The sequence below is a fragment of the Oncorhynchus nerka genome, linkage group LG8, assembly GCF_034236695.1.
Source record: "Oncorhynchus nerka isolate Pitt River linkage group LG8, Oner_Uvic_2.0, whole genome shotgun sequence".
Lineage (NCBI taxonomy): Eukaryota > Metazoa > Chordata > Actinopteri > Salmoniformes > Salmonidae > Oncorhynchus > Oncorhynchus nerka.
In genome coordinates, this window is record NC_088403.1 from 41551042 (window position 1) to 41575628 (window position 24587).

Below are 24587 nucleotides of genomic sequence, written 5' to 3' on the forward strand. Positions count from 1 at the left end.
TGTGTGTGAGAGAGAGAGAGAGAGAGAGAGAGAGAGAGAGAGAGAGAGAGGGAGTGTGTGTGTGAGAGAGAGAGAGAGAGAGAGAGAGAGAGAGAGGGCGTGTGTGTGTGTGTGTGAGAGAGAGAGAGAGAGAGAGAGAGAGAGAGGGAGTGTGTGTGTGAGAGAGAGAGAGAGAGAGAGAGTGTGTGTGTGTGTGTGAGAGAGAGAGAGAGAGAGAGAAAGAGAGAGAGGGAGGGAGTGTGTGTGTGTGTGTGTGAGAGAGAGAGAGAGAGAGAGAGAGAGAGAGAGAGAGAGAGAGAGTGTGTGTGTGTGAGAGAGGGAGGGAGTGTGTGTGTGTGAGAGAGAGAGAGAGAGAGAGAGAGAGAGAGAGAGAGGGAGTGTGTGAGAGAGAGAGAGAGAGAGAGAGAGAGAGAGAGAGAGAGAGAGAGAGGGGGCGTGTGTGTGTGAGAGAGAGAGAGAGAGAGAGAGAGAGAGAGAGAGAGAGAAAGAGAGAGGGGGGGGGACCACACAACAACAACCTCGTACTGGGCTCAAGCCTCTTGACTGATGGACAACTCTACACATCAACAGTTACTATCTAAGCATTGAGAGAAGGAGAGGAGAGGAAAGAGAGGAGCGCTAAAGAGAAGAGAGTCAAGGAGGCACACCTCGGTCCCCTCTCTGAGGAGAAGAAAAAAAAGAGTTTTTAGTCACTGATGGAATATCTTCTTCAGTGATGCAGATGGAGCAGCCTGTGCGGCAGGGCATGCAGTTCTACTACGTGGTAAGTCTGTGTGTGTGCGTGCGGGTGCATGCACATGTATGTGTTTCTGTGTGTGTGTGTGCGTGCCACACCTTCAACCAAAAGTAGTACACTACATAGAGAATAAGGTGCCATTTGGAATAAGGCTATGTTTGTCCTCCTTACTCAGTACACTTCATTCAGCGCACCTTGATCATGTTCCCTTTGGTCTCGTTTCCTTATGGCTCTTCGCTCAATTGAGCTCAATAAACTTCAGGGTCACTTTAGTCGACCTTTGGAACAATATCACTATATTGCTGGCAATTGTGAATGACTGAACTTCTCACCGTCATTCTTACATTGTGCATTAGTGCTAACCGCCATGTTACAGTAATATTGAAAGGAGAAAACCGCTTTTGCAGCTTGTGTTTGTGTGTTTATAGAAGTAGGACAAGGGGTTTTATATTACTATATCAATACAGTGAAATATACAGTAACTAGTACTTTTACATTAAGGTTAATGTATTTAAAGTATATACAGTTGAAGTCGGAAGTTTACATACACCTTAGCCAAATACATCTAAACTCAGTTTTTCACAATTCCTGACATTTAATCCTAGTAAAAATTCCCTGTCTTAGATCAGTTAGACGCATTTTCGACCAAGCTTTAACTTGCTGACTGATGTCTTGAGATGTTGCTTCAATGTACCCACATCATTTTCCTCCCTCATGAAGCCATCTATTTTGTGAAGTGCACCAGTCCCTCCTGCAGCAAAGCACCCCCACAACATGATGCTGCCTCCCCCGTGCTTCACGGTTGGGATGGTGTTCTTCGGCTTGCAAGCCTCCCCCCTTTTCTTCCAAACATAACAATGGTCATCATGAACCAGAGTTGTGGAGGTCTACAATTTATATTCTGCGGTCTTGGCTGATTTCTTTTGATTTTCCCATGATGTCAAGCAAAGAGGCACTGAGTTTGAAGGTAGGCCTTGAAATACATCCACAGGTACATCTCCAATTGACTCAAATGATGTCAATCAGCCTATCAGAAGCTTCTAAAGCCATGACATCATTTTCTGGAATTTCCCAAGCTGTTTAAAGGCACAGTCAACGTAGTGCATGTAAACTTCTGACCAACTGGAATTGTGATACAGTGAATTATAAGTGAATGATGAATTATGTGAAATAATCTGCCTGTTAACACTTGTTGGAAAAATTATTTCTGTCATGCACAAAGTAATGTCCTAACCGACTTGCCAAACTATAGTTTGTTAACAAGACATTTGTGGAGTGGTTGAAAAACGAGTTTTACTGACTCCAACCTAAGTGTATGTAAGCTTCCGACTTCATGGGATGCATAGTAGTTTGTGTTTACTAGTGTTTTAACAACCTCGGATCGTCCCTGAGGGAGTGCCAATGATATGAACTCATTCATGTATTTATGGTTCAGTGAAGTGAATGACCGCATGCCACCGCTCGTTGTGGAGAGGGGATGAAACGATGCCCCTTCTGAAAGTAATCCTCTCACATCGTCACATACAGCTCATCCCTGACTCGTGAAGTCCCTTCACTTTCTTCAAGAGTTTATGTGTGTTTGTCTAACCCTCAACCTTCCACCACTGACATACAATGCCAGTCGACTGTGGTATTTTGGACACAGTAATAGCAGAATAGCTGCAGTCATACTGCACTGTAACTGCGATCACACTGCAAAATTACTGCAGTAAAACGTTTTTGTTTTGGAAAGCACTCTGACTGCAATCTTCTTTTGTAAGGGTTCTTTTTAGATTTGTGTCTGGAGCATCTGTCTTAGAGCGTCATTTAACCCGGGGATTACAACACACATAGTATTCTTCCTGGCAGACAGACAGACAGATACTTTACCGCTGAGACGTGTTGTTTCTAGATTAACCAGTAATCTGCCATAGCTAAATCCATCAAGATGGAGTATTTTTTTCACTCTGCAATAATCTGCTGTTTTTATTGGTATGCACTAAACGTTCAATATGGAATTGTGTGTGTGTGTGTGTGTGTGTGTGTGTGTGTGCGTGCGTGCGTGCGTGCGTGCGTGCGTGCGTGCGTGCGTGCGTGTGTGTGCGCGCGTGTCAATATTTGACGTCCGTTGCTGGTGGTTAGGATATTGCCTAACGTCTTGGATGCTCAACAGTATAATGAGCACCATATGCTAATGGAAGGAAGTGGGGAGGAAGGGAAGGATGGAGAGAGTAGGAGAGAGGTGGAGGGAAGGAGACAGAGGGAGAGCGTGAGAGAGAGAGAGAGAGGTGGAGGGAAGGAGACAGAGGGAGAGCGTGAGAGAGATAAAGAGAGAGAGAGAGAGAGAGGTGGGATGGGGTCGGGTGAAGGGAGTGTGCGATGGAGGGATGGAGGGATGGAGGGAGTGGTGGAAGAAGGGACAGGCGGAGATGCCGGAGTGAAGCGAGTGAGGTGGAGGGAAAGATGGAGGATGGAAAGAGGGGGAGAGTGAGGGGTCGAGGTGGGAGAAGGGAAGTGGCATTATGCAAGGAAGACGAGCGAGAAGGATACTGTACCGTATGCATCCCTTCATTAGCGTGATTGCAATCCTACTCATTTAATGGATGGACAGCAACCGTCTCAGTTCCTGTTTCTTCTGCTTCTTACGCTTGTTCACTGTATTTATTCTCTCAGACAATCAAGTTGCTTTCTAATTCTGTTACGCGATAATCTCTCTCGCTATCTAATAGCTACGTAATGTCTTTCAGTGTTGACAACATAATAGACCTACAATCATATTGACATAATGCAACGTAATATTGATTGCCCTACTAACTGAAGTGGGCATACTAATCTAACCAGGTGGTCTATTTGTTTTGTATTCACTGCTCTCTTCCAACTCTATTTATGGTATCAGAAGAAAACTGAAAGCTGTACTATGTACTATACTATACTATGTACTATACTATGTGCTACATTACTGTAATGTCTAGATTAGTTGGCTTTGGGACAGAGTCACCCCACTGAATACTTTCTCAAATTGAAATGAGGGTAAATCTACCTTCCTGTCACCCTGAGAAAACGTGGCAGTGGAGCCGGATGGAGAGAGAGAGAAAGAGACGGAGGAATCTCTCAAGAGGTAGGAAAAGAGGAAGGAAAAGTTGAGGTTCGAAAAATATTCCTACCAGCTGACGTCAATAAATCAACCATCTACTCAAATGTACGACTCTACTGGGCTGGATACCTCTTCTTGATTTAGTGCTAACACGCACACACACACATCAACAGAGACGTTACTCTTCTGGAGTGCTACTGTGGAAAACGTCTTGGGTACATATCTCCTTGTGTTTGCTTGACTCACCCGTCTCTAGATTTATCTGAAGGAGTTTGTCCCAGGACACACAAACAACACCCAGAGAGAGACCCGTACACACACACACACACACACACACACACACACACACACACACACACACACACACACACACACACACACACACACACACAGAGAGAGAGAGACCCGTACACACACACACACACACACACACACACACACACACACACAAACAACACCCAGAGAGAGACCCGTACACACACACACACACACACACGCACACACACACGCACACACACACACAGAGAAAAATACACACACATATGCATGCAAACACACACACACGGATCTGCACATACACGCTAACACAGCATCACAGCGGGCTACAGTACTGTACGTTCTTCCAGTGTCTCTCTGCCTTCTGAACACTCAGTCCCAGTGTGGGTGTGTTAGTGTGTGTGTGTGTGAGCGATGAGTCTCTGCCTTCAGAACACTCAGTCCCAGTGTGGGTGTGTTAGTGTGTGTGTGTGAGCGTTGAGTCTCTGCCTTCTGAACACTCCCAGTGTCTCTGTAGCGTGCGATAGTGTACCATACACTCCGAAATTGTTCTTTGACTTTCCCTACAACCCTGTGGAAAGGGTTGTACATGGAACCCAAAATGGTTCTATCTTGACCCAGGGTTCTACCTGGAACCAAAAGGGGCAAAGATTATTCCTATGGGGACAGTAGAAGAACCCTTTTAGGTTCTAGATAACACTTTTTTTTTAAAGTTCATCTGGTAATACTTATAAACGGTTTGTTGCTAAGGTAAATATTGTATTTCATTTAGTCTTTGTCCTGAGACAGGAGTTTTGAAGAAGCATCCTTATATTGGACTTCTATTATCATCAAAGAGAGGTTGAGTATCTCTTTGCTCAATCATTTGTTGTTGTTCTTGGTTGGATGGTGAGCCACCCAGAAGCATTTCTTTGATCCTGAGAGGTGCACAGCAACTAAATTATTGACGGTTTCTGACTCACAATGTCCGAGTACAAATACTTCACGTGCTGTACTTTACTTAAGACCTGTTTGGACGCCCATACTCAGCAGGCTCAACATCAAAGCCCCATCTCCACCAGTTTCCCCCTTTCCTCTCTATTCCCAATGGAGGAATTCACACTGGACACAAAATAGCGCCCGTCTCTCTGTAGCTTTTATCACAAGATGGATGGCCATCCGGGTCTGTGGCACCATAGAGGAAGAGGCGAAAATAAGCCTACGATGTGAGGAATTTTTGTATGGAGAGAGTGTCGAATTTGGTCAACACAAAATGTAATTGCTAATTTGCTACGTGAGGCTTATTTGATTGAATAGAAGCATGTAATGCTTAGGTGGATACGAATGCACTGATATAAGTGGACGCACATGGCATTTTGGCAACTTTGAAAAAAAAACTACTTCATATCGGTGTTGTGCCTGTTTTCATAGAGATAGATAAAGGACTTATCATGGATATAACTGGTTTTAGCATGGACATTGCCATTGAGGGCTTCCACCATTTTAAAGTAGTCAACTGGGTGGGGATTCCAATGAGTTGGGAGCAATCAGCCAATGAAGAAAAATAGAAAATTGACTACTTTAAAATGGAGATAACCTTAATGGCGCTGTCCATGCTGTCACATATGTTATAATGACACAGATACAAAGATGAGTCCTCTATCTAGCTCTATGACTTGTTGTTCGCACACGTATCTGCCATCTCACTAGCTAGAATGGTCACACCTCCTCCAGCCTGCCTTCCATCTTTGAGGAAATGTATTTCCAATGTTAGAGCGGTCACTTGAATTTCTTGTCAATATAATAGACAATATTTGGTCTGCCTCTCTGATGACCACTTCCTTTTTACCTTTGAATTCTACCTATCTCTTCCTGTTCATGCCCGTCACTCATTGTACGATCTGATATCCCTATAGCAGGGTTCCCCAACTGGCAGCCCGCAGGTCATATTTGGCCCCCCAAGTGTATATATATTTTTTGTTGTTGGACATAAAAGACTAAAAACACTAGGAAATCAGCTCCAATTGATTTTAATTTAAGAAATCTGTTCCCAAGTATTGCCACGCATTATAGAAAGAAACTTATGATCGTATACAAATGTAAGCAAGGTTTGAAATTATTATGTGGCGGGACACAATGCAAGTAGTCCGGGGAGCCATTTGATTACCTATTCAGGAGTCTCATGGCTTGGAGGTAAAAGCTGTTGAGAAGCCTTTTTGTCCTCGACTTGGCTCTTCGGGTACCGCTTGCCATGCGGTAGTAGAGAGAACAGTCTATGACTGGGGTGGCTGGGGTCTTTGACAATTTTTAGGGCCTTCCTCTGACACCGCTTGGTGTAGAGGTCCTGGATGGCAGGTAGCTCAGCCCCAGTGACGTACTGGGCCGTATGCACTACCCTCTGTAGTGCCTTGCGCTCGGAGGCTGAGCAGTTGCCGTACCAGGCAGTGATGCAACCATGCTCTCGATGTTGCAGCTGTAGAACCCTTTGAGGATCTGAGGACCCTGCCAAATACTTTTTGTCGTTCCCTCTTCACGACTGTCTTGGTGTGTTTGGACAATTCTAGTTTGTTGGTGATGTGGACACCAGGGAACTTGAAGCTGTCAACCTGCCCTATTGTCTGATTATATAGTCTGCATTGGTCTCTAGTCATTGTCATTCATAAATCATTGATAGGTAATGTAGGTGTAGAGCATGGTCAACTAGAAGACTGTGCTTTTAAAAAGGGACTTAACACATCCCATTTGGCCTATTCTTGAATCAAACCCACCCAACTAACTGAGCCACTTGCTCAATTATAAATGGAATGTTTTCTAGTATTACTCTCTACCAGCCTTCCATGTAAAACCCTCCTAAAGGAATAATTTGATAACCATTTTTTCTAAGAGTGTGAAAACAAGTGAAAAGACTCTCTGTGCCCTAACTATTTTAATTGGATATAATTCAATCTTATTAAAGATGGATTTAGACTTTTTCTTTCTCTCGCTCCCTACTCTTTTCTAAGTCAAAAAGAGCTGCTGCTCTGAGGTCAGGGGCCATTTTATTGTGAGCATGGAATGAGCTTAAAGCTACAGTCTGTGATCTGGTTGGGAATCTGTTCAAGGGTCAATTCACTTCCTTACCGATTTTACCCATTTGTTGAATTTTCGAATTGCCGACTGTAGCTTTAATTCTGTTCTTTGGTCTGGTATTAAGATTAGGACAGGAAAATTGAATTCCAAGTTGAACTTAGAACACTTTGATAGAGCCAACTTCATCAGACAGAATTAAATACATTTGTCTGAATTCCACACACACTCACTCACACACACACACACACACACACACACACACACACACACACACACACACACACACACACACACACACACACACACACACACACACACACACACACACACACACACACACACACACACACACACACACAGAATAGCTAAAGACATATTCTAAGAAGACGTATAAATAAGTCATTCTCTTTAATGTCCAGTCAATCTAACTGTAAGGAGACCTCTGACTATGACTAGATTACTACACATGATCTATTGAATGAATATGCATATAAATACCGGTTTCTTTTAGAGGTTAAGCGATCATAATCGATCTTATTCCATAATGTTTTCTCTGAATGTATACACTGTCAGTAACAGACCTTGGTCATGACCCTCTATCAGAGAGGGTGCACACACGCGCGCACACACACACACACACACACACACACACACACACACACACACACACACACACACACACACACACACACACACACACACAATAATCTAATAACTATCAGGCTGATGCTGAATGAGCATCCAAAGGAATGAAAGATAACATCTCCAGATAATACCAGAAATGTTGGGTATGCAATACACAAACATTCACACATATACCGCACGCGCACACACACATTAGTGCACTATATCGTCCGGTATTGGGATAACCAATAATAGTTAGCATTGAGTTCAGGGTAAATCCATTTGAATTCAATCGATTTTTGACAGCACCCCTTATGGTTTGAACAAAACATTCATACAGTATTTGTCCAATGTGGAAGTGCTCACAAAGTTACTTTGTGGACCTGAATGCCAAAACATTCAAGAGATAACAGTGTTCAAAGTTGATCCCATTTGCATACTCAACCCTACAATGAGACATACATTTCTTCATTACTGGTAGAAGAAAAAAAATGGTTGAGATTGATTTATTTAATACCATTTTTTTTTTTACCATTAATTAACATAAATGTAAATGTGTAAACTTCAATTTTTTTTCATATTCGCATATGTTGCATATATTTGACATCATCTGAGGTTTTTGTGTTCTCTTGAAGACAAATTCTCTTGAATACAGGGTAGTTGTCGTGTTTGGCTGATAAATGTTCTAAAATTGGAATTCAATTGAAATTTCAACTTTCAAATGTTACCACAAAGATGGTTGGAGGTCCAGACTTCAGAGAATGTTGACTTGAATGGGAATATCTGTTGTTTTAAATTAGAATTATAGTCACAGAGACAGAGATAACAGAATAGACATGATCATGTAAGTTGACGTTCAACAGTGGGTGGACAGGCGGCCATCTTTGTGGTGGTAAATAGAGGTTACAATTCAAATTCAATTTAAATTGGTGTAAATTGCATAAATTGGTGTAAATCGGATAAATTGCAGAACAGGTTCAGAACTTTTGTAAAACAGCACAGTTAAAAATATATGGCAAACAGAAATCAAACTGGATGGTCTTTAGAAATAGATGGGAAGGGTTGAGGGTAGCCGAAGGACGGGATTAAAAACAAACAAAAGAGAACAGATCAGTCGTCCTGGTCCCTTTGCAGAAAAACAGCCCCAAAGCATGATGTTTACACCCCCATGCTTCACAGTAGGTATGGTGTTCTTTGGATGCAACTCAGCATTCTTTGTCCTCCAAACACGACGAGTTGAGTTTTTACCAAAAAGTTATATTTTGGTTTCATCTGACCATATGGCATTCTCCCAATCTTCTTCTGGATCATCCAAATGCTCTCTAGCAAACTTCAGATGGGCCTGGACATGTACTGGCACTGCAGGATTTGAGTCCCTGGCGACGTAGTGTTACTGATGGTAGGCTTCGTTACTTTGGTCCCAGCTCTCTGCAGGTCATTCACTAGGTCCCCCCGTGTGGTTCTGGGATTTTTGCTCACAGTTCTTGTGATCATTTTGACCCCACGGGGTGAGATCTTGGGTGGAGCCCCAGATCGAGGGAGATTATCAGTGATCTTGTATGTCTTTCATTTCCTAATAATTGCTCCCACAGTTGATTTCTTCAAACCAAGCTGCTTACCTATTGCAGATTCAGTCTTCTCAGCCTGGTGCTGGTCTACAATTTTGGTTCTGGTGTCCCTTGACAGCTCTTTGGTCTTGGCCATAGTGGAGTTTGGAGTGTGACTGTTTGAGGTTGTGGACAGGTGTCTTTTATACTGATAACAAGTTCAAACAGGTGCCATTAATACAGGTAACGAGTGGAGGACAGAGGAGCCTCTTAACTAGTTGCTCCTACCCTCTACTTTTTTGAACATTTTGTTAAAAATCGCGCAACATTTCAGCGCCCTGCTACTCATGCCAGGAATATAGTACGTTCATATGGTTAGAATGTGTGGATAGGAAACCCTCGGACGTTTTTAAAACTGGTTAAATCACGACTGTGGCTATAACATAACGTGTGTTACATCGGAAAGCGCAGGAAAACCTGATCACAGAAAATGGAAATAAATATCCTTGCGCCACTTCCAGCAATTGTTAACAGTGAGCCGAATTAGATAAGACCGAGCATGCAACTCCCACAGCATCCCCATGTTGTCTAGAGTCTTGTGAATTGAATCATCTTTGATTCTTGGTTGAACCGAAACAGGGGCACCACTTACCTCCGGTCTCCGCCCAGATCATTCCGGAAGAGCTCTCTCGTGAAATTTTTTCCAAGACGACAGCTAATGATTTTTACATCGCCTACGGATGATTTTTATCGCTTATTAACGTTTACTAATACCTAAAGTAGCATTACAAACGTATTTCGAAGTGTTTTGTGAAAGTTTATCTAAGTCTACTTTTTGAATTTTAAAAAATGACGTTACGTTGTGAAATCGCTGTTTTTTTCGTTTATCACACAGTCTACATATAACGATATCTTGGCTTTATATGGCCCGATTTAATCGAAATAAAGACCCAATAGTGTTTATGGGACATCTAGGAGTGCCAACAAAGAAGATGGTGAAAGGTAATGACTGTTTTCTATTTTATTGTGCGGTTTGTGTAACGCCGAAATGCTAATTATTTTGTTTACGTCCCCTGCTGTGCTTTTGTGTTGTAGTGTATTGGTGCATGCTATCAGATAATAGCTTCTCATGCTGTCGCCGAAAAGCATTTTAAAAATCTGACTTGTTGCCTGGATTCACAACGAGTGTAGCTTTAATTTGATACCCTGCATGTGTATTTTAATGAACTTTTGAGTTTTAACTAATACTATTAGCATTTAGCGTAGCGCATTTGCATTTCCAGAGCTCTCGTTGGGACGCAAGCGTCCCAAGTAGAAGCAAGAGGTTAAAGAAGAAGTTACAGTTCTGTGAGAGCCAGAAATCTTACTTGTTTGTAGGTGACCAAATACTTATTTTCCACCACAATTTGCAAATAAATTCATTAAAAATACTACAATGTGATTTTCTGGATTTTTGTTTCTCATTTTGTCTGTCATAGTTGAAGTGTACCTATTATGAAAATTACAGGCCTCTCTCATCTTTTTAAGTGGGAGAACTTGCACAATTGGTGGCTGACTAAATACTTTTTTGCCCCACTGTATATACAGTATATACACAAAATATATGGGTTGATTGGAAATGATGCAGACAATTAAATTGATGGAAGCTACAATCTTTCTGGTAACAAAGGGTAACAAAAAATGTAAGAAATACTCTGTTTTCGTGCACACTAATCTATGACAATACCACTGTAATATCTGTGAAGCCTTCATATACACTGAGTGTACCAAACATTAGGTCCCCTTTTGCCCTCAGCACAGCCTCAATTCATCGGTCACGAACTCTACACAATGTCGAAAGTGTTCCATAGGGATGCTGGCCAATGTTGACTCCAATGCTTCCCACAGTTGTGTCGAGTTGGCTGCATGCCCTTTGGATGGTGGATCATTCTTGATACACACAGGAAACTGTTGAAAAACCCAGCAGCGTTGCAGTTCTTGACACAAACCGGTGCGCCTGGAACCTACTACCTACCATCCTCCGTTCAAAGGCAATTAAATATTTTGTCTTGCCCATTTACCCTCTGAATGGCACACATACACAATCAATGTCTGAATTGTCGCAAAGCTTAAAAATCCTTCTTTAACCTGTCTACACCCCTTCACCTAGACTTATTGAAGTGGCTGTAACAAGTGACATCAATAAGGTATCGTAGCTTTCAACTGGATTCACCTGGTCAGTCTATGTCATGGAAAGAGCAGGTATTTTTTAATGTTTTCTATACTCGGTGTATACTGCATATGCCAGCGCTGTGTTGACACGACTATTTGGATATTTGGACTTGATTTTGAACTGATATTTTGAACTAGGACTTGATATGGAACCGCGATTTGGAACTAGTCGCTATCGTTTGGAATTTTTTTAACAATTGTTTGCTCTCGTAACACCCGCTGTTGTGCCTTTTATGGTCTCATAGCTGAACAAAGCTGAACATAGCTGAACAGGACAGCGCTCTGTTGGAACATGGTTGGCACTTTGTTGGCAATATCCATAGCCGACCCATCATCGGACTGTTAGCCAACAATTTAATCTGTTTAAGCTGGCAACCGGGGTCAGAGTGAAGGACACCAACCATCATCTTGGAGTCTATCGTACCGAAGCTTAGCATTGGCACTTGACAGAGTCTGTATGCCAACAGTGTTATCTAGCATAACATCCGACTAAATAAGCACAGCACAGGAGAAAAACTGTACCCAGAAGGCATCAGTGGCAAAGGAGAGGGGCAATGTTAGGAGATGATGGGTGGGTTATGTTAGAGTATGTCCTGTTTAGAGAAACGCTGGTACCGTGGAAATGAACCCGTTGGGTCAAATGTATAGGTGCAAGAGTTTTCATAACATTCAAGCGCATCGGTTCCAAGCTCCCATGGAATATGAGTGGTGGCGGTGGGCTACCTTTTGCAAAGCATGTTTGGATGAAACACTACTGAGTTGATCAGCCAAACCGATCAGCGGGTTGTTCTCTGACGGGTGACGGGTGGGGTTAGTTAGAGTATGTCCTGTTTAGAGAAGCCCTGGCATCCTCCTCGCTGGATCTTTCTCTCCCTCTGGCACTTCCTCTCAGAGACCTCTGGGGATAGAGTGATAGAACAGCAGGATGACAGAGAGAGAGAGCAGAGAGAGACAGAGTTAGAGAGAGTGAGAGAGTAGAGCGAGAGAGAGAATGACAGAGAGTAGAGAGAGACAGAGTTAGAGAGAGAGAGAGTAGAGCGAGAGAGGGAGAGCGAGAGAGAGAATGACAGAGAGAGTAGAGAGAGACAGAGTTAGGGAGAGTGAGAGAGAAGAGCGAGAGACGGAGAGAGAGAGAACGACAGAGAGAGAGAGAGAATGACAGAGAGAGAGAGAATGACAGAGAGAGAGAGAGAGAGAGAGAGAGAGAACAAGAGAGAGAGAGAGAGAGAGAGAGAGAGAGAGAGAGAGAGAGAGAGAGAGAGAGAAATCCGGTCTGCTTTAGTTTTTTTTGTAGGCCCTGACAGTTCATCTCAGTTCGACAAAAATAATTGTGTTCCAAAAAAGGTCCAGTTGCCAGGGCCACAAATACAAATTCCACCTAGACATTGTTGCCCTAGAGCACACACAAATCTATACCGACCTAAACATCAGCACCAAAGGTAACTTCCACAAAGATGTGAACGATCTGCGGGACAAGGTAAGAAGAGTCTTTTATGCCGTTAAAAGGAACATAAAATGTGACATTCTAAAAATACATGAATCAGTTATAGAACCCATTGCCCTCTATGGTTGTAATTCACAAAATGGGACAAACACCAAATTAACGCTCTGATTGGAGAATTCTGCTAAAACATCCTTTGTGTACAATGTAAAACACCAAATAATGCATGCAGAGCAGAATTAGGACGATTCACGCTATTTATCAAAGTCCAGAAAAGAGCAATTCAATTCTACAACCACTTAAAAGGAAGAAATTCTCAAACGTTCCATAACAAAGCCCTCACCTATAGAGAGAAGAGTCCCCTCAGCTACTGTAGCTGGTACTGGGATTCTATTCACAAACACAAACAGACCCCACAGAGCCCCAACACAATTAGATCCAACCAAATCATGAGAAAACTAAAATATAATCACTTGACACATTGGAAAGTATAAACACAAAAATTGAGCAAACTAGAATGTTGTTTGGCCCTAAAACAGTAGCAGAATACCTGATCACTGTGACTGACCCAAAATGAATAAAAGCTTTGTCTATGTACAGATTGTGTGAGCATGGCTCTCAAGAGAAGACAGGCTATGTGCCTACTGCCCAGAAAATTAGGTGAAATATGTATGACCATATTAGATACACATACTGTATATCCCTCAGATTACACAGACCCACAAAGAATTTGAAAACCAATTCAATCTTGATAAACTCCCATATCTATTAGGTGAAATCACAGTAGCCAGATTTGTGATCTGTTGCCACATGAAAAAGGCAACCAGTGAAGCACAAACACCATACAAACTATATTTATCCGTTTAACTATTTGCCCATTGTTACAACATTTTAAGTGTCTATATTCTTATTATTTTTTTAACAGTTGAGTGTAATCTTTACTTTAGCAATAAGGCTCTTTGAATGTAATTAGAGAGAGAGAGAGAGAGAGAGAGAGAGAGATTTGTGGTTTCTGTAGTATTCCAAACTACACCTGATCAGGGGTCATAGGCCTATTTTGCGTAGCTTACTTCAGGTAAAAGACGTTTAAAGGAGTTGTAGAGACGTTTTGTGTGATGACAAAAAATATATAGTTCTGCAGATACTGTTGTTTGCAATGTTCCTGAAGCAGTAGTGGCCTGACAACTCCTGCTGAGACTGACACACAGACTGAGGCTGTCCTAATTAAGACACCGTAGACTAGGCTCTGCCTCTGCCTCTGCCTCTGCCTCCTTCTGCACAGTACCTGAACTGATGTGATTGGTTTATCTAGTGCCTGAACAAGTTTGATTGGTCAATCCAACTTGGGGCGTGTTCAGCAGGACACAACCTTTTCTAACATTCAGATAGAGCAGGGGAACGCAACCATAGTATCGTGTATATTTTTACATGACTGAAGGACAATGGGCCTGTTGATCTCAACTATGCTAATCTTGACTCTGGTTTTGTAGTGGTTTGAACTGGCGATAATAAGATTTGAATTGACCTTTATAGTGGATTCAATTGTGGAGTTATTCCCTTCTCAAAATAGATTATCCTTGGTCTGTGAACTAGCTACTGTGGTGTTCTCCCCTCCAATTTGACAGTAAGTACAGTAATCTACCAGTAGACCTGTCATCAGTTTAGACCCCTCAAATTCAAAACTGGACCTCGAAGCCAGTTCCACTGCTTTGATTTTTCCAATTTAAAATAACATTAACGTATTTGTCACATGCGCCGAATACAACGGGTGTAGACTTTGCCATGAAATGCTTTCTTACGAGCCCTTCCCAACGATGCAGAGTTTTTTTTTTAAATGGTGGTGTGCGCAATTAAGTATCAGCTGGAACAGAAAAACAGCAGTAGTCTGGACCTCGTAGGGTAAGATTTGAATACCCCCTGGTCTAGACTATGAAAATGAATTCATTGTTTACTTCACATACCACGCTCTCGAATACAGACACGCACAATAACCCCAGTGTCCTAGCCATCTAGACTAGGCCTGGAGCTGAGACATGCTTGGTTCTAGGATCTTAAGATAGATACAATGATACATCAGGAATGTCTAATGTGATGCTCCTAATCTAGCGTCATGTAAGGCACTGTGAAGGGATCCAGCTACCTAGAAGCACTAGACATCTCTTCTCAGAAACATGATATTGATGCTAATCATCCTCCATAAACATCATTGACCTATGTATTGTACAGGGTTAGCTCCTTCAAAACAGTGAGTCTATGTTTGCAATGTGTAGAGCGAGTTTCAATTTGAAGTGCTTTGAGACCTTGTATAGTAAATCTAATTCATTGCTAGATTCTAATTTCATCCCTTGGACTTTAAAGCAAAGAATTGTGCATTTTGAGTCCCAAAGATGGGTTATTATTGGATTCCCAATGAACTAACTACATTCCATTTAGCGAAAAAGAAGCGATGTCACCATGCAAAATATTGAGATTAGGATATTCGAATTACGATGGCACAGAGATTATTATGGTCTGGGAACAAGGTCGCCTGAAGTTAATTAGCTGACAAGTCTTATTTCAGCTGATAAATGTATCTCTGGAATTGGAGTAACCCTTGCCCAAGTCCTAACCAACCCTAAACCTAACCAACCCTAAACCTAACCAACCCCAACCCTAAACCGAACCAACCCTAAACCGAACCAACCCTAAACCTAACCAACCCCAACCCTAAACCGAACCAACCCTAAACCTAACCAACCCTAAACCGAACCAACCCTAAACCTAACCAACCCTAAACCTGACCAACCCTAAACCGAACCAACCCTAAACCTAACCAAACCTAAACCTAACCAACCCTAAACCGAACCAACCCTAAACCTAACCCTAGCCTAACCCTTTACACACTTGCGTTACTTGGAATTGGCTAACCCTAGCTTCATGTCCACATCCTGGTTGAAACCTAAAACCTAGCTCTTACTTTGCTGCTACCATGCTGCTCACCTTTTTTGTGTTGTTGGTAGGTTTTGACACCTTATTGGGCAATTTCTTATCTGTTATCTTCATGCACAACAACACTGACTTGGCCAGTCCTTCAGTCACGTAGGTTGTGAGAAAGAAGGCCAACACACTTGCTGTATGGGTATCTTTGGTAACGTAAAACCAACATGGTACATTACCTCTACCACTGTGACGTTAGGGAGTGTGCGTGTGTCAGAGGAGGCTGGTGGGAGGAGGAGCAATAGGAGGACGGGCTCATTGTAATGGATGGAATGGAATGAATTGAAAGGTATCAAACACACGGAAACCACATGTTTGACTCCGTTCCATTGGATACATTACGGCCATTATAATGAGCCCATCCACCTATAGCTCCTCCCACCAGCCTCCTCTGGTGTGTATGTGTGTATTTGTGTGTGCGCTTGCGTGTTTACCGTGTCGTACTGTGTGTTTCCCTGTCAGCTCGTCTGAGTTGGCCGTATGGCTATAAGGGTGAGCGGAGGAAAGGTTGAGTAATGTGTTTTTATTGGCGATTACTAACTGTCAGCTGCTCACAAGTCTGGACAGAAAAAGTTCAACCATCAACGTACGTATTGACATTACATGCAGTATGGCGGTCCACTGTGTAAGGGTGCTCTTTACGTTGGCAGCTTGACTTGTTTTTCGTTGATTGATACTGCGATGTTTAGTTTTTCCTCAGAAGGTTGATACATGTGACCCATTTCACAGTCTCAGTGACTTGTGGTTGCACGCTTAGACTAAGGGTGGCAGTAGAGTCAATGGCTGTCCTTGGTTTGAAGTTGAGTTGAGTTGGACATGTGGTTATTTTGTCATTGTGGTTGTGTGTGTGTGGTTTTGTGGTTGTGTGTGTGTGTGTGTGTGTGTGTGTGTGTGTGTGTGTGTGTGTGTGTGTGTGTGTGTGTGTGTGTGTACGTGCATGCATCCGTGTGTGTGTGTTGCTCATAGTAATCAGCTCCAAAACTCATTAGGAATGTCCTGAACAAATAAACAAGTTTCACCTCCTCAATCTTTACGGAGACCTCCAGAGCGCTAGACTATACATCAACACTGGCCTCTCCTCTCCTCTCCCCCTTTTCCCCCTATCCTTGTCTCCGTATTTTATTCTATTCTAATAAGTAGTTTGCCTTTTGCTATATATCTTATTTTATCTATTTATTTATGGGGGACAATGCACATTAAAATCAACATCAATATTAACATAATGCAACATCCATATTTTTAGTGCCGGGGCTAGCCAAAAGCTAACATGCACCGATGCAATACAAAATACAAATACATTACATCCAATAATATATCATTCTAACAGCAACACTATCCTCAACTGTTGTCTTACAGATGAGGAACGAGAGATAACTCATGTGTACAGGTTTGGATGGATTTGAGCCATGTTTTCAATCACTTTTTTTAAAAATACAATAATCAGTGCAGCTTCAAGTCCATGGGCACTGCATTCCAGTATATTGTAGCTCTAACAGAGAAGGACGATTGACCGATTTTACTGTGTCGAGAAGGGACAACACAATCCCCTCTAGTTGCTGCCCTTGTTATCATGGAGGTGCTTTCTTTGAGCATGATATGCTGGCATAGGGGTGGAGGGGCAAGACCATGCAGGATCTTAAAGACAAGGCTTGCATCTACATACTGCTTAAAGCTATCCAGACTACATCGATTACGTTTGTAAATTATATGACCATGGTGGTAGCTGTTATGATTTGTTATAAATAAGTGTTTGTTTGTAGAGTGATTCAATTGGTTTCAGAATAGTACTGTAGCTCCTGCTTGTGACCAGCATGTGAGGCAATATTTCACATGTGTTATCCACAGTCACGTGTTTCTTAAATGTCAAGTTGGAGTCTAAATGACGCCGAGATTCCTGAAGTTAGACACACATTTCAGATTCTCCCCATTAACAAGAACAGATCTTTGGGAAGAATTAGAGGACTTCTTAGAGAAGTACATACAAACACTCTTGTCGATATTTAAATGCAGGCAAGAATCAGTCATGCATTTATAAACACGTGCCATAGCTTCAGTTAACTTGTTAACATCTAGTTGTCTGTTTTTTGAGTGTACTAACAGAACTGTACATCTGCATGTTAACATGTTAACTTGTGGGCAAGCACGTGGGAGATCATTTATATAGATGGTAAACAGAAGGGAGCCTAATATTGACCCTTGTGGGACCCCAATGTTATAGTAAAGAGAGTCCGACTGAGTGTCCCCAAAATGAACCTCTTTGACTTCTGTTTGTCAGATAGGAATACATCCAACTAATAACGGCAGTGGACACATTAAGGGAGTAGTAGTTTGGATAGGAGGACCTCAGTGGACACATTAAGGGAGTAGTAGTTTGGATAGGAGGACCTCAGTGGACACATTAAGGGAGTAGTAGTTTGGATAGGAGGACCTCAGTGGACACATTAAGGGAGTAGTAGTTTGGATAGGAGGACCTCAGTGGACACATTAAGGGAGTAGTAGTTTGGATAGGAGGACCTCAGTGGACACATTAAGGGAGTAGTAGTTTGGATAGGAGGACCTCAGTGGACACATTAAGGGAGTAGTAGTTTGGATAGGAGGACCTCAGTGGACACATTAAGGGAGTAGTAGTTTGGATAGGAGGACCTCAGTGGACATTAGTAGTTTGGATAGGAGGACCTCAGTGGACACAGTTTTAAGTGGGGAGTAGTAGTTTGGATAGGAGGACCTCAGTGGACACATTAAGGGAGTAGTAGTTTGGATAGGAGGACCTCAGTGGACACATTAAGGGAGTAGTAGTTTGGATAGGAGGACCTCAGTGGACACATTCATATGGGATTGATGTTTCAACAATACAGTACATAGAGTATATTTATGATTTGCTATGCCATTCTATGCTCATACTTGGTTCCATTGCTCCTCATAAGCCACACTGTTCTGGTTCAATCCGAATGTGGAGTGATCCTGTGCCAGTGCTGGTTTCCTAATTGTGCAACAGTGGTCAGGTGCCTTCACTTGTTATATGACAGGACAAATACATTAGACTATAATGATGCGAGGGAGGGAGGGCGAGTCTTTTTAATTATAGGTTCATAGTGTTCTCACAGTGGTCAGGTACTTGTTATATGACAGGACAAACACATGTTAGGATATCCGGTGACTTAACCTCTGCTCGCCTCCTCTGAAACCTCGTTGACCTGTTATTGACCTCTTCATGTACATGGGACCTCCTGGTTAAATAAAGGTTGAGTAAATACATACAAATGGTCCTTTATGCCTGTATTCCAATTAAAGCTGCTAACACACTTTCTGATTTGCCAGATGAATCTTTGATCCACCTATTGATCTTTGATCCTCAGAGCCCCTTCCGTTTGTATTACCGGTCTCGAGTTTGGTCCACATATTGAGTGTCTCTGTGTTTGTCTCGATGTCAGATACATTTGTACTCGGTTCTTGATTTGGTCTCGGCCGAGACCAGCAGAGTAAAAAACTCCTAATTATCAGCTTTCATTCAGTCAGCGCATAAAACCTCTTCACCAGGCCAAATATATACACTACTTACTTGAAACATGAATATCTTAACAGTCTTTATATCTATTATAAAACTGTTTGCGCAGTGGCGAACTTATAGGCCTTCAGTGTGTGACAGGTTTGTGATTCCCGGAAGGACAGCAACCATAATACCAGCACACCCATGTAGGAGAGAGCACTTTTTGTAAAACACAAAGGACCAGTGGTGTAGTGGAGGGTATACGCAGGTATAAGCCGAATACAAAAAACTAATTCAGTGGGCATTGCTTATACTCAGTGGCGATTTTAGCATGTGAATCTTGGTGGGGCACACTCCCCAAACAATTTGCCAGCAAAGACACTACACAACACTAAATAATACATGAACAGCATTATAACTGTGAAAAACGGTGCCCAGAAACGTTTATGGCCTACCATGGAGTGAATCCTTCAGGACCATGGAGTGAATCCTTCAGGACCATGGAGTGAATCCTTCAGGACCATGGAGTGAATCCTTCAGGACCATGGAGTGAATCCTTCAGGACCATGGAGTGAATCCTTCAGGACCATGGAGTGAATCCTTACCATTGCTACACCTGATCTATCAGCGGAGCCTTGTGTGGCAGTGAAAGCAGTTCATTCATTAATGAGCGAGCTAGAACAGACGTAGTCAATATAACAAGGACTGAAAAAGATTTGCCACCTGCCCTGAACGATGGAGCGCCACTGTGTATTACTCACTTCTTAATCCCTACTGATGCATGTCAAAGTAATGTAGTGGAGGTATAGGAATTACGTAGTACAATAGAGAAACCATGCACCATGTAGCCTATACAATTGCAAAGCACAGGAAATATATTCACATGCGCAGACAGCCTAGTTTCATAGTTTCAGAGGAATATCATCTGCAGACAGCAAGAGTGTGCAGCTCTCAGCTGGTTTTGGCATGGAGAAGCTCACAGAGGAATGACATCGGTAGCCGGTCGGGTAGGAAAGATGTTTCCACTTATGATGTCTATCAGTAAATTCTAACTAAGGCAACAATGGGTAAGCAAACCAGGTGTTGAAAAAGTTTAGTCCAAAGTGTTGGTTAGTAGGCTATTGGCGATGCACAATTGTCATCATACGCTGTTTGCATAAGGTGTGCAGACATGGATGGGCCTGGGTGGACAGAGGCCCACCCACTGGGGAGCAAGTCCCTACCAGGCCTACTCAATCAGATTGATGTGGGTTAACCATTGTTGTGGACTTAGACCATCACATTTTTGCATTTATTTCTATAAAAAGAAAGTGTGATTTTGAGAGTGAAAATCTGACAAATCTATAGGAAAAAAAGATAGGAAAACAAGATTTTTCACACAGGGTGCCTTTCCTTCGCTGGGCGGTCCATTTGGGAACTTTTGGGCAAAATTAGAGTATACCCACTTATATAGACAGGCACACACCTGTCTATATAAGGTCCCACAGCTGACAGTGCATGTTAGAGCAAAAACCAAGCCATGAGGTCGAAGAGAGTGTCCGTAGAGCTCAGAGACTGGATTGTGTCGAGGCAAAGATCTGGGGAAGTGTACCAAAAAATGTCTGCAGTATTGAAGGTCCCCAAGAACACAGTGGCCTCCATCATTCTTAAATGGAAGAAGTTTGGAACAACCAAGCCTCTTCCTAGAGCTGGCCACCTGGCCAAACTGAGCAATCGGGGGAGAAGGGCCTTGGTCAGGGAGGTGACCAAGAACCCGATGGTCTCTCGGACAGTGCTATAGAGTTCCTCTGTGGAAATGGGAGAACCTTCCAGAAAGACAACCATCTCTGCAGCACTCCACCAATCAGGCCTTTATGGTAGAGTGGCCAGATAGAAGCCACTCCTCAGTAAAAGGCACATGACAGCCTGCTTGGAGTTTGCCAAAAGGCACCCAAAGACTCTCAGGCCATGAGAAACAAGATTTTCTAGTCTGATAAAATCAAGATTAAACTCTTTGGCCTGAATGCCTAGTATCACGTCTGAAACCTGGCACCATCCCTACGGTGAAGCATGGTGGTGGCAGCATGATGCCATGGGGGTGTTTTCAATAGGGACTGGGAGACTAGTCAGGATCGAAGCAAAGATGAACGGAGCAAAGTACACGGAGATCCTTGATGAAAACCTGATCCAGAGCGCTTGGGACCTCATACTGGGGTGAAGGTTCGCCTTCCAACAGGACAACAACCCTAAGCACACAGCCAAGACAACGCAGGAGTGGCTTCGGGACAAGTCTCTGAATGTCCTTGAGTGGCCAAGCCCGAGCCCGGCCTTGAACCCAATCGAACATCTCTGGAGAGACTTGAAAATAGCTGTGCAGCAACGCTCCCCATCCAACCTGACAGAGCTTGAGAGGATCTGTAGAGAAGAATGGGAGAAACTACCCAAATACAGTTGTGCTAAGCTTGTAGAGTCATACCCAAGAAGACTCAAGGCTGTAATTGCTGCCAAAGGTGCTTCAACAAAGTACTGAGTAAAGGGTCTCAATACTTATGTAAATGTGATATTCTTTGCTATATATGTAAATTACCAAACATTTCACCTGTTTTTGCTTTGTTGTTATGGGGTATTTTGTGTCGATTGATGAGGGGAAAAAACAATTTAATGAATTTTAGAATAAGGCTGTATCCTAACAAAATGTGTAAAAAGTCAAGGGGTCTGAATACTTTCCGAAGGCACTTTATATCCAGGTCACAGAGTCATGATATAGCCACCAATGTTCCACTACTCCACTGGCGAAAACAGGATAGACGAGTGTGTGTGTGGGGCGGGGGGGTCAACTCCTGTCATTTCTTCTGTTATTCTGTCCCCAGCTCATTTATCTGTTATGTGACAAAGGCTTTTCCCCTGCTGTTCGGTTGTTCCTGACAGACAGAAAGAAAATATGTGTGTGTGCCCATCACAACCTCCTGTCCTCTCCTTCTCTACAGGGACCATGTCAACTCATGTACACACACACACACACACACACACACACACACACACACACACACACACACACACACACACACACACACACACACACACACACACACACACACGTACTGTACAGGTCAACCCCTGTCCCATGTCTGTTCTCATGTCTTCCTGCAGAACATGTTTCTGTTATGTAACAAAAGCCTGTGTTCCCAAATTGTTGTTCCTAACAGATACAGCAGAAAGAAAGGAAAGACTTGTGTGTGTGTGTTTATCATGCCCTGCTGTCCTCTCCTTCTCCACAGGGACAAGTTCAACTCCTGTCCTTCTTCTATTCTCCTTTACCACACACACACACACACACACACACACACACACACACACACACACACACACACACACACACACACACACACACACACACACACACACACACACACACACACACACACACACACACACACACTCATTTCTCTCCTGTCCTCCTGTCCTCCTGTACCCAGCACATGTATCACTTACATAACCAAGGCTTTTGTACCCAAATTGGTTGCTCACTGTGCTGTTGTTCCAGACCGACACAGTTGTTCCTGACAGGTGATGGCCACAGTGTAAAGAATGAAATGCAACTGTTTTTATGTGGGTCAAGTTATTGCACAACCATCAATAATCCCTGTAGTACTGTATAAACAGGCACAGCAGGAAAAGTATTGGAGACAGAGACACAAATATTTCAGCTAAGAGTCATCAGTTTGTTTGCTCTTTCATTAATCTGTTTTAGATTAGAACATTCTAACACTTCCGTTCCAGAATCTCTCAGCTCAGTAAGGGTTGACTTGTCAGCCGTTTGTGATTGATCGCATAATCCAAAGGGTGTATTTATTCCCGGCTGGGTTGAGGATAGGAAAGCTTCTGAGAGACATGTTGGTCAGGTTGGAGAGAAAGGTGTCTGTGTTCTTTGCTGGGTTTCAGAATGAGAAAGCTTGGTTGGTGACAGGCAGACGGTTTTAGGCCTAGTGGCACCAGCAGTAACTTGAGCAGCGTAACTGGGAGCCCCATAGACGCCAGCCAGATGTGATGCTTGGCATCTGGAGAGGGTTTACTATGACAGAGATGGAGAGGACCCTTGGGAGGCCTGAACACAAACACAGGCATTTTGTTTACCGCCCCAACAGATCCATAGACGACGCAATCTTAATTGCACTCCACACTTCCCTCACCCACCTAGATAAGAGGAATAGCTATGTGAGAATGCTGGTCATTGACTACAGCTCAGCGTTCAACAACATTGTCCCCTCCAAGCTCGTCACCCAGTTTAGGATCCTGGGACAGAACACTTCCATCTGCAACTGGATCCGAGACTGAAACCTGATGGGCCAACCCCAGATAGTGAGGGTAGGTAACATCACCTCTGTTACGCTGATCCTTAACACGGGGTCCCCACAAGGGGTTTGTGCTTAGTCCCTTCCTGTACTCCCTGTTCAACCTCGACTGCGTGGCCACACAGGACTCCAACACCATCATCAAGTTTGCTGATGACACGGAAGAAGATGAGACAGCCTACAGGGAGGAGGTCAGTGTCTGTGTGGTGCCGGGAAAACAACTTCTCCCTAAAATATTATTTTGAGACAACAGGAGTCATGGAACCTGGTGGAATCTGGCCACTCCAGAGGTCAATTCTAAAGGTCAAAGGTAATATATTTTTGTTTTTGTTTAATCTGCTGCTCACTCAGTTTAGCTGCACTGCTGACACACACACACACGCAGACACATATACACGCAGACACACACACACGCACACACACACACACACACACACACACACACACACACACACACACACACACACACACACACACACACACACACACACACACACACACTGCTGACAGTGACTTTCCAACTCCACCCCAGCGCTTCGACTCAAAGCATCTGAACATGGGAATGGGAAGTTGGGGGCTAGAGTTTTCCAGAAAGGATTTTTTGGGTGGCCTCCAAAAGCTTTGTGCAAGAAAATAAAAATTCCCTGTTGCTGCTCTTTTTGACTGCTGCAGTAATCGACAGCATCTTGTTTTTTGCCCCAAAAATGTTTTCAAGTTCATTCAGGAAAATGTATGTATTAGGATTAACCATTTATAAAATAATTAACGACGGATTGTGTTGGTCTTGGGGATCACGCACTCTCCATTAGTGATGCTCCTTGCAAGATGTGTGCATTG

General features: G+C 43.0%; 1 protein-coding gene across 1 annotated transcript in view; it reads left to right on the plus strand.

Annotated features, from left to right (window-relative positions):
- Positions 1 to 373: 373 nt before the first annotated feature.
- arhgap36 (Rho GTPase activating protein 36) overlaps positions 374 to 24587 on the plus strand; it is an 83006-nt gene continuing 58792 nt past the window's right edge. Inside the window, exon 1 of the mRNA XM_065021802.1 lies at positions 374 to 763. Coding sequence (XP_064877874.1) covers positions 716 to 763 — 48 coding nt within the window. The 5' untranslated portion in view covers positions 374 to 715. The remainder of the gene's footprint in view (positions 764 to 24587) is intronic.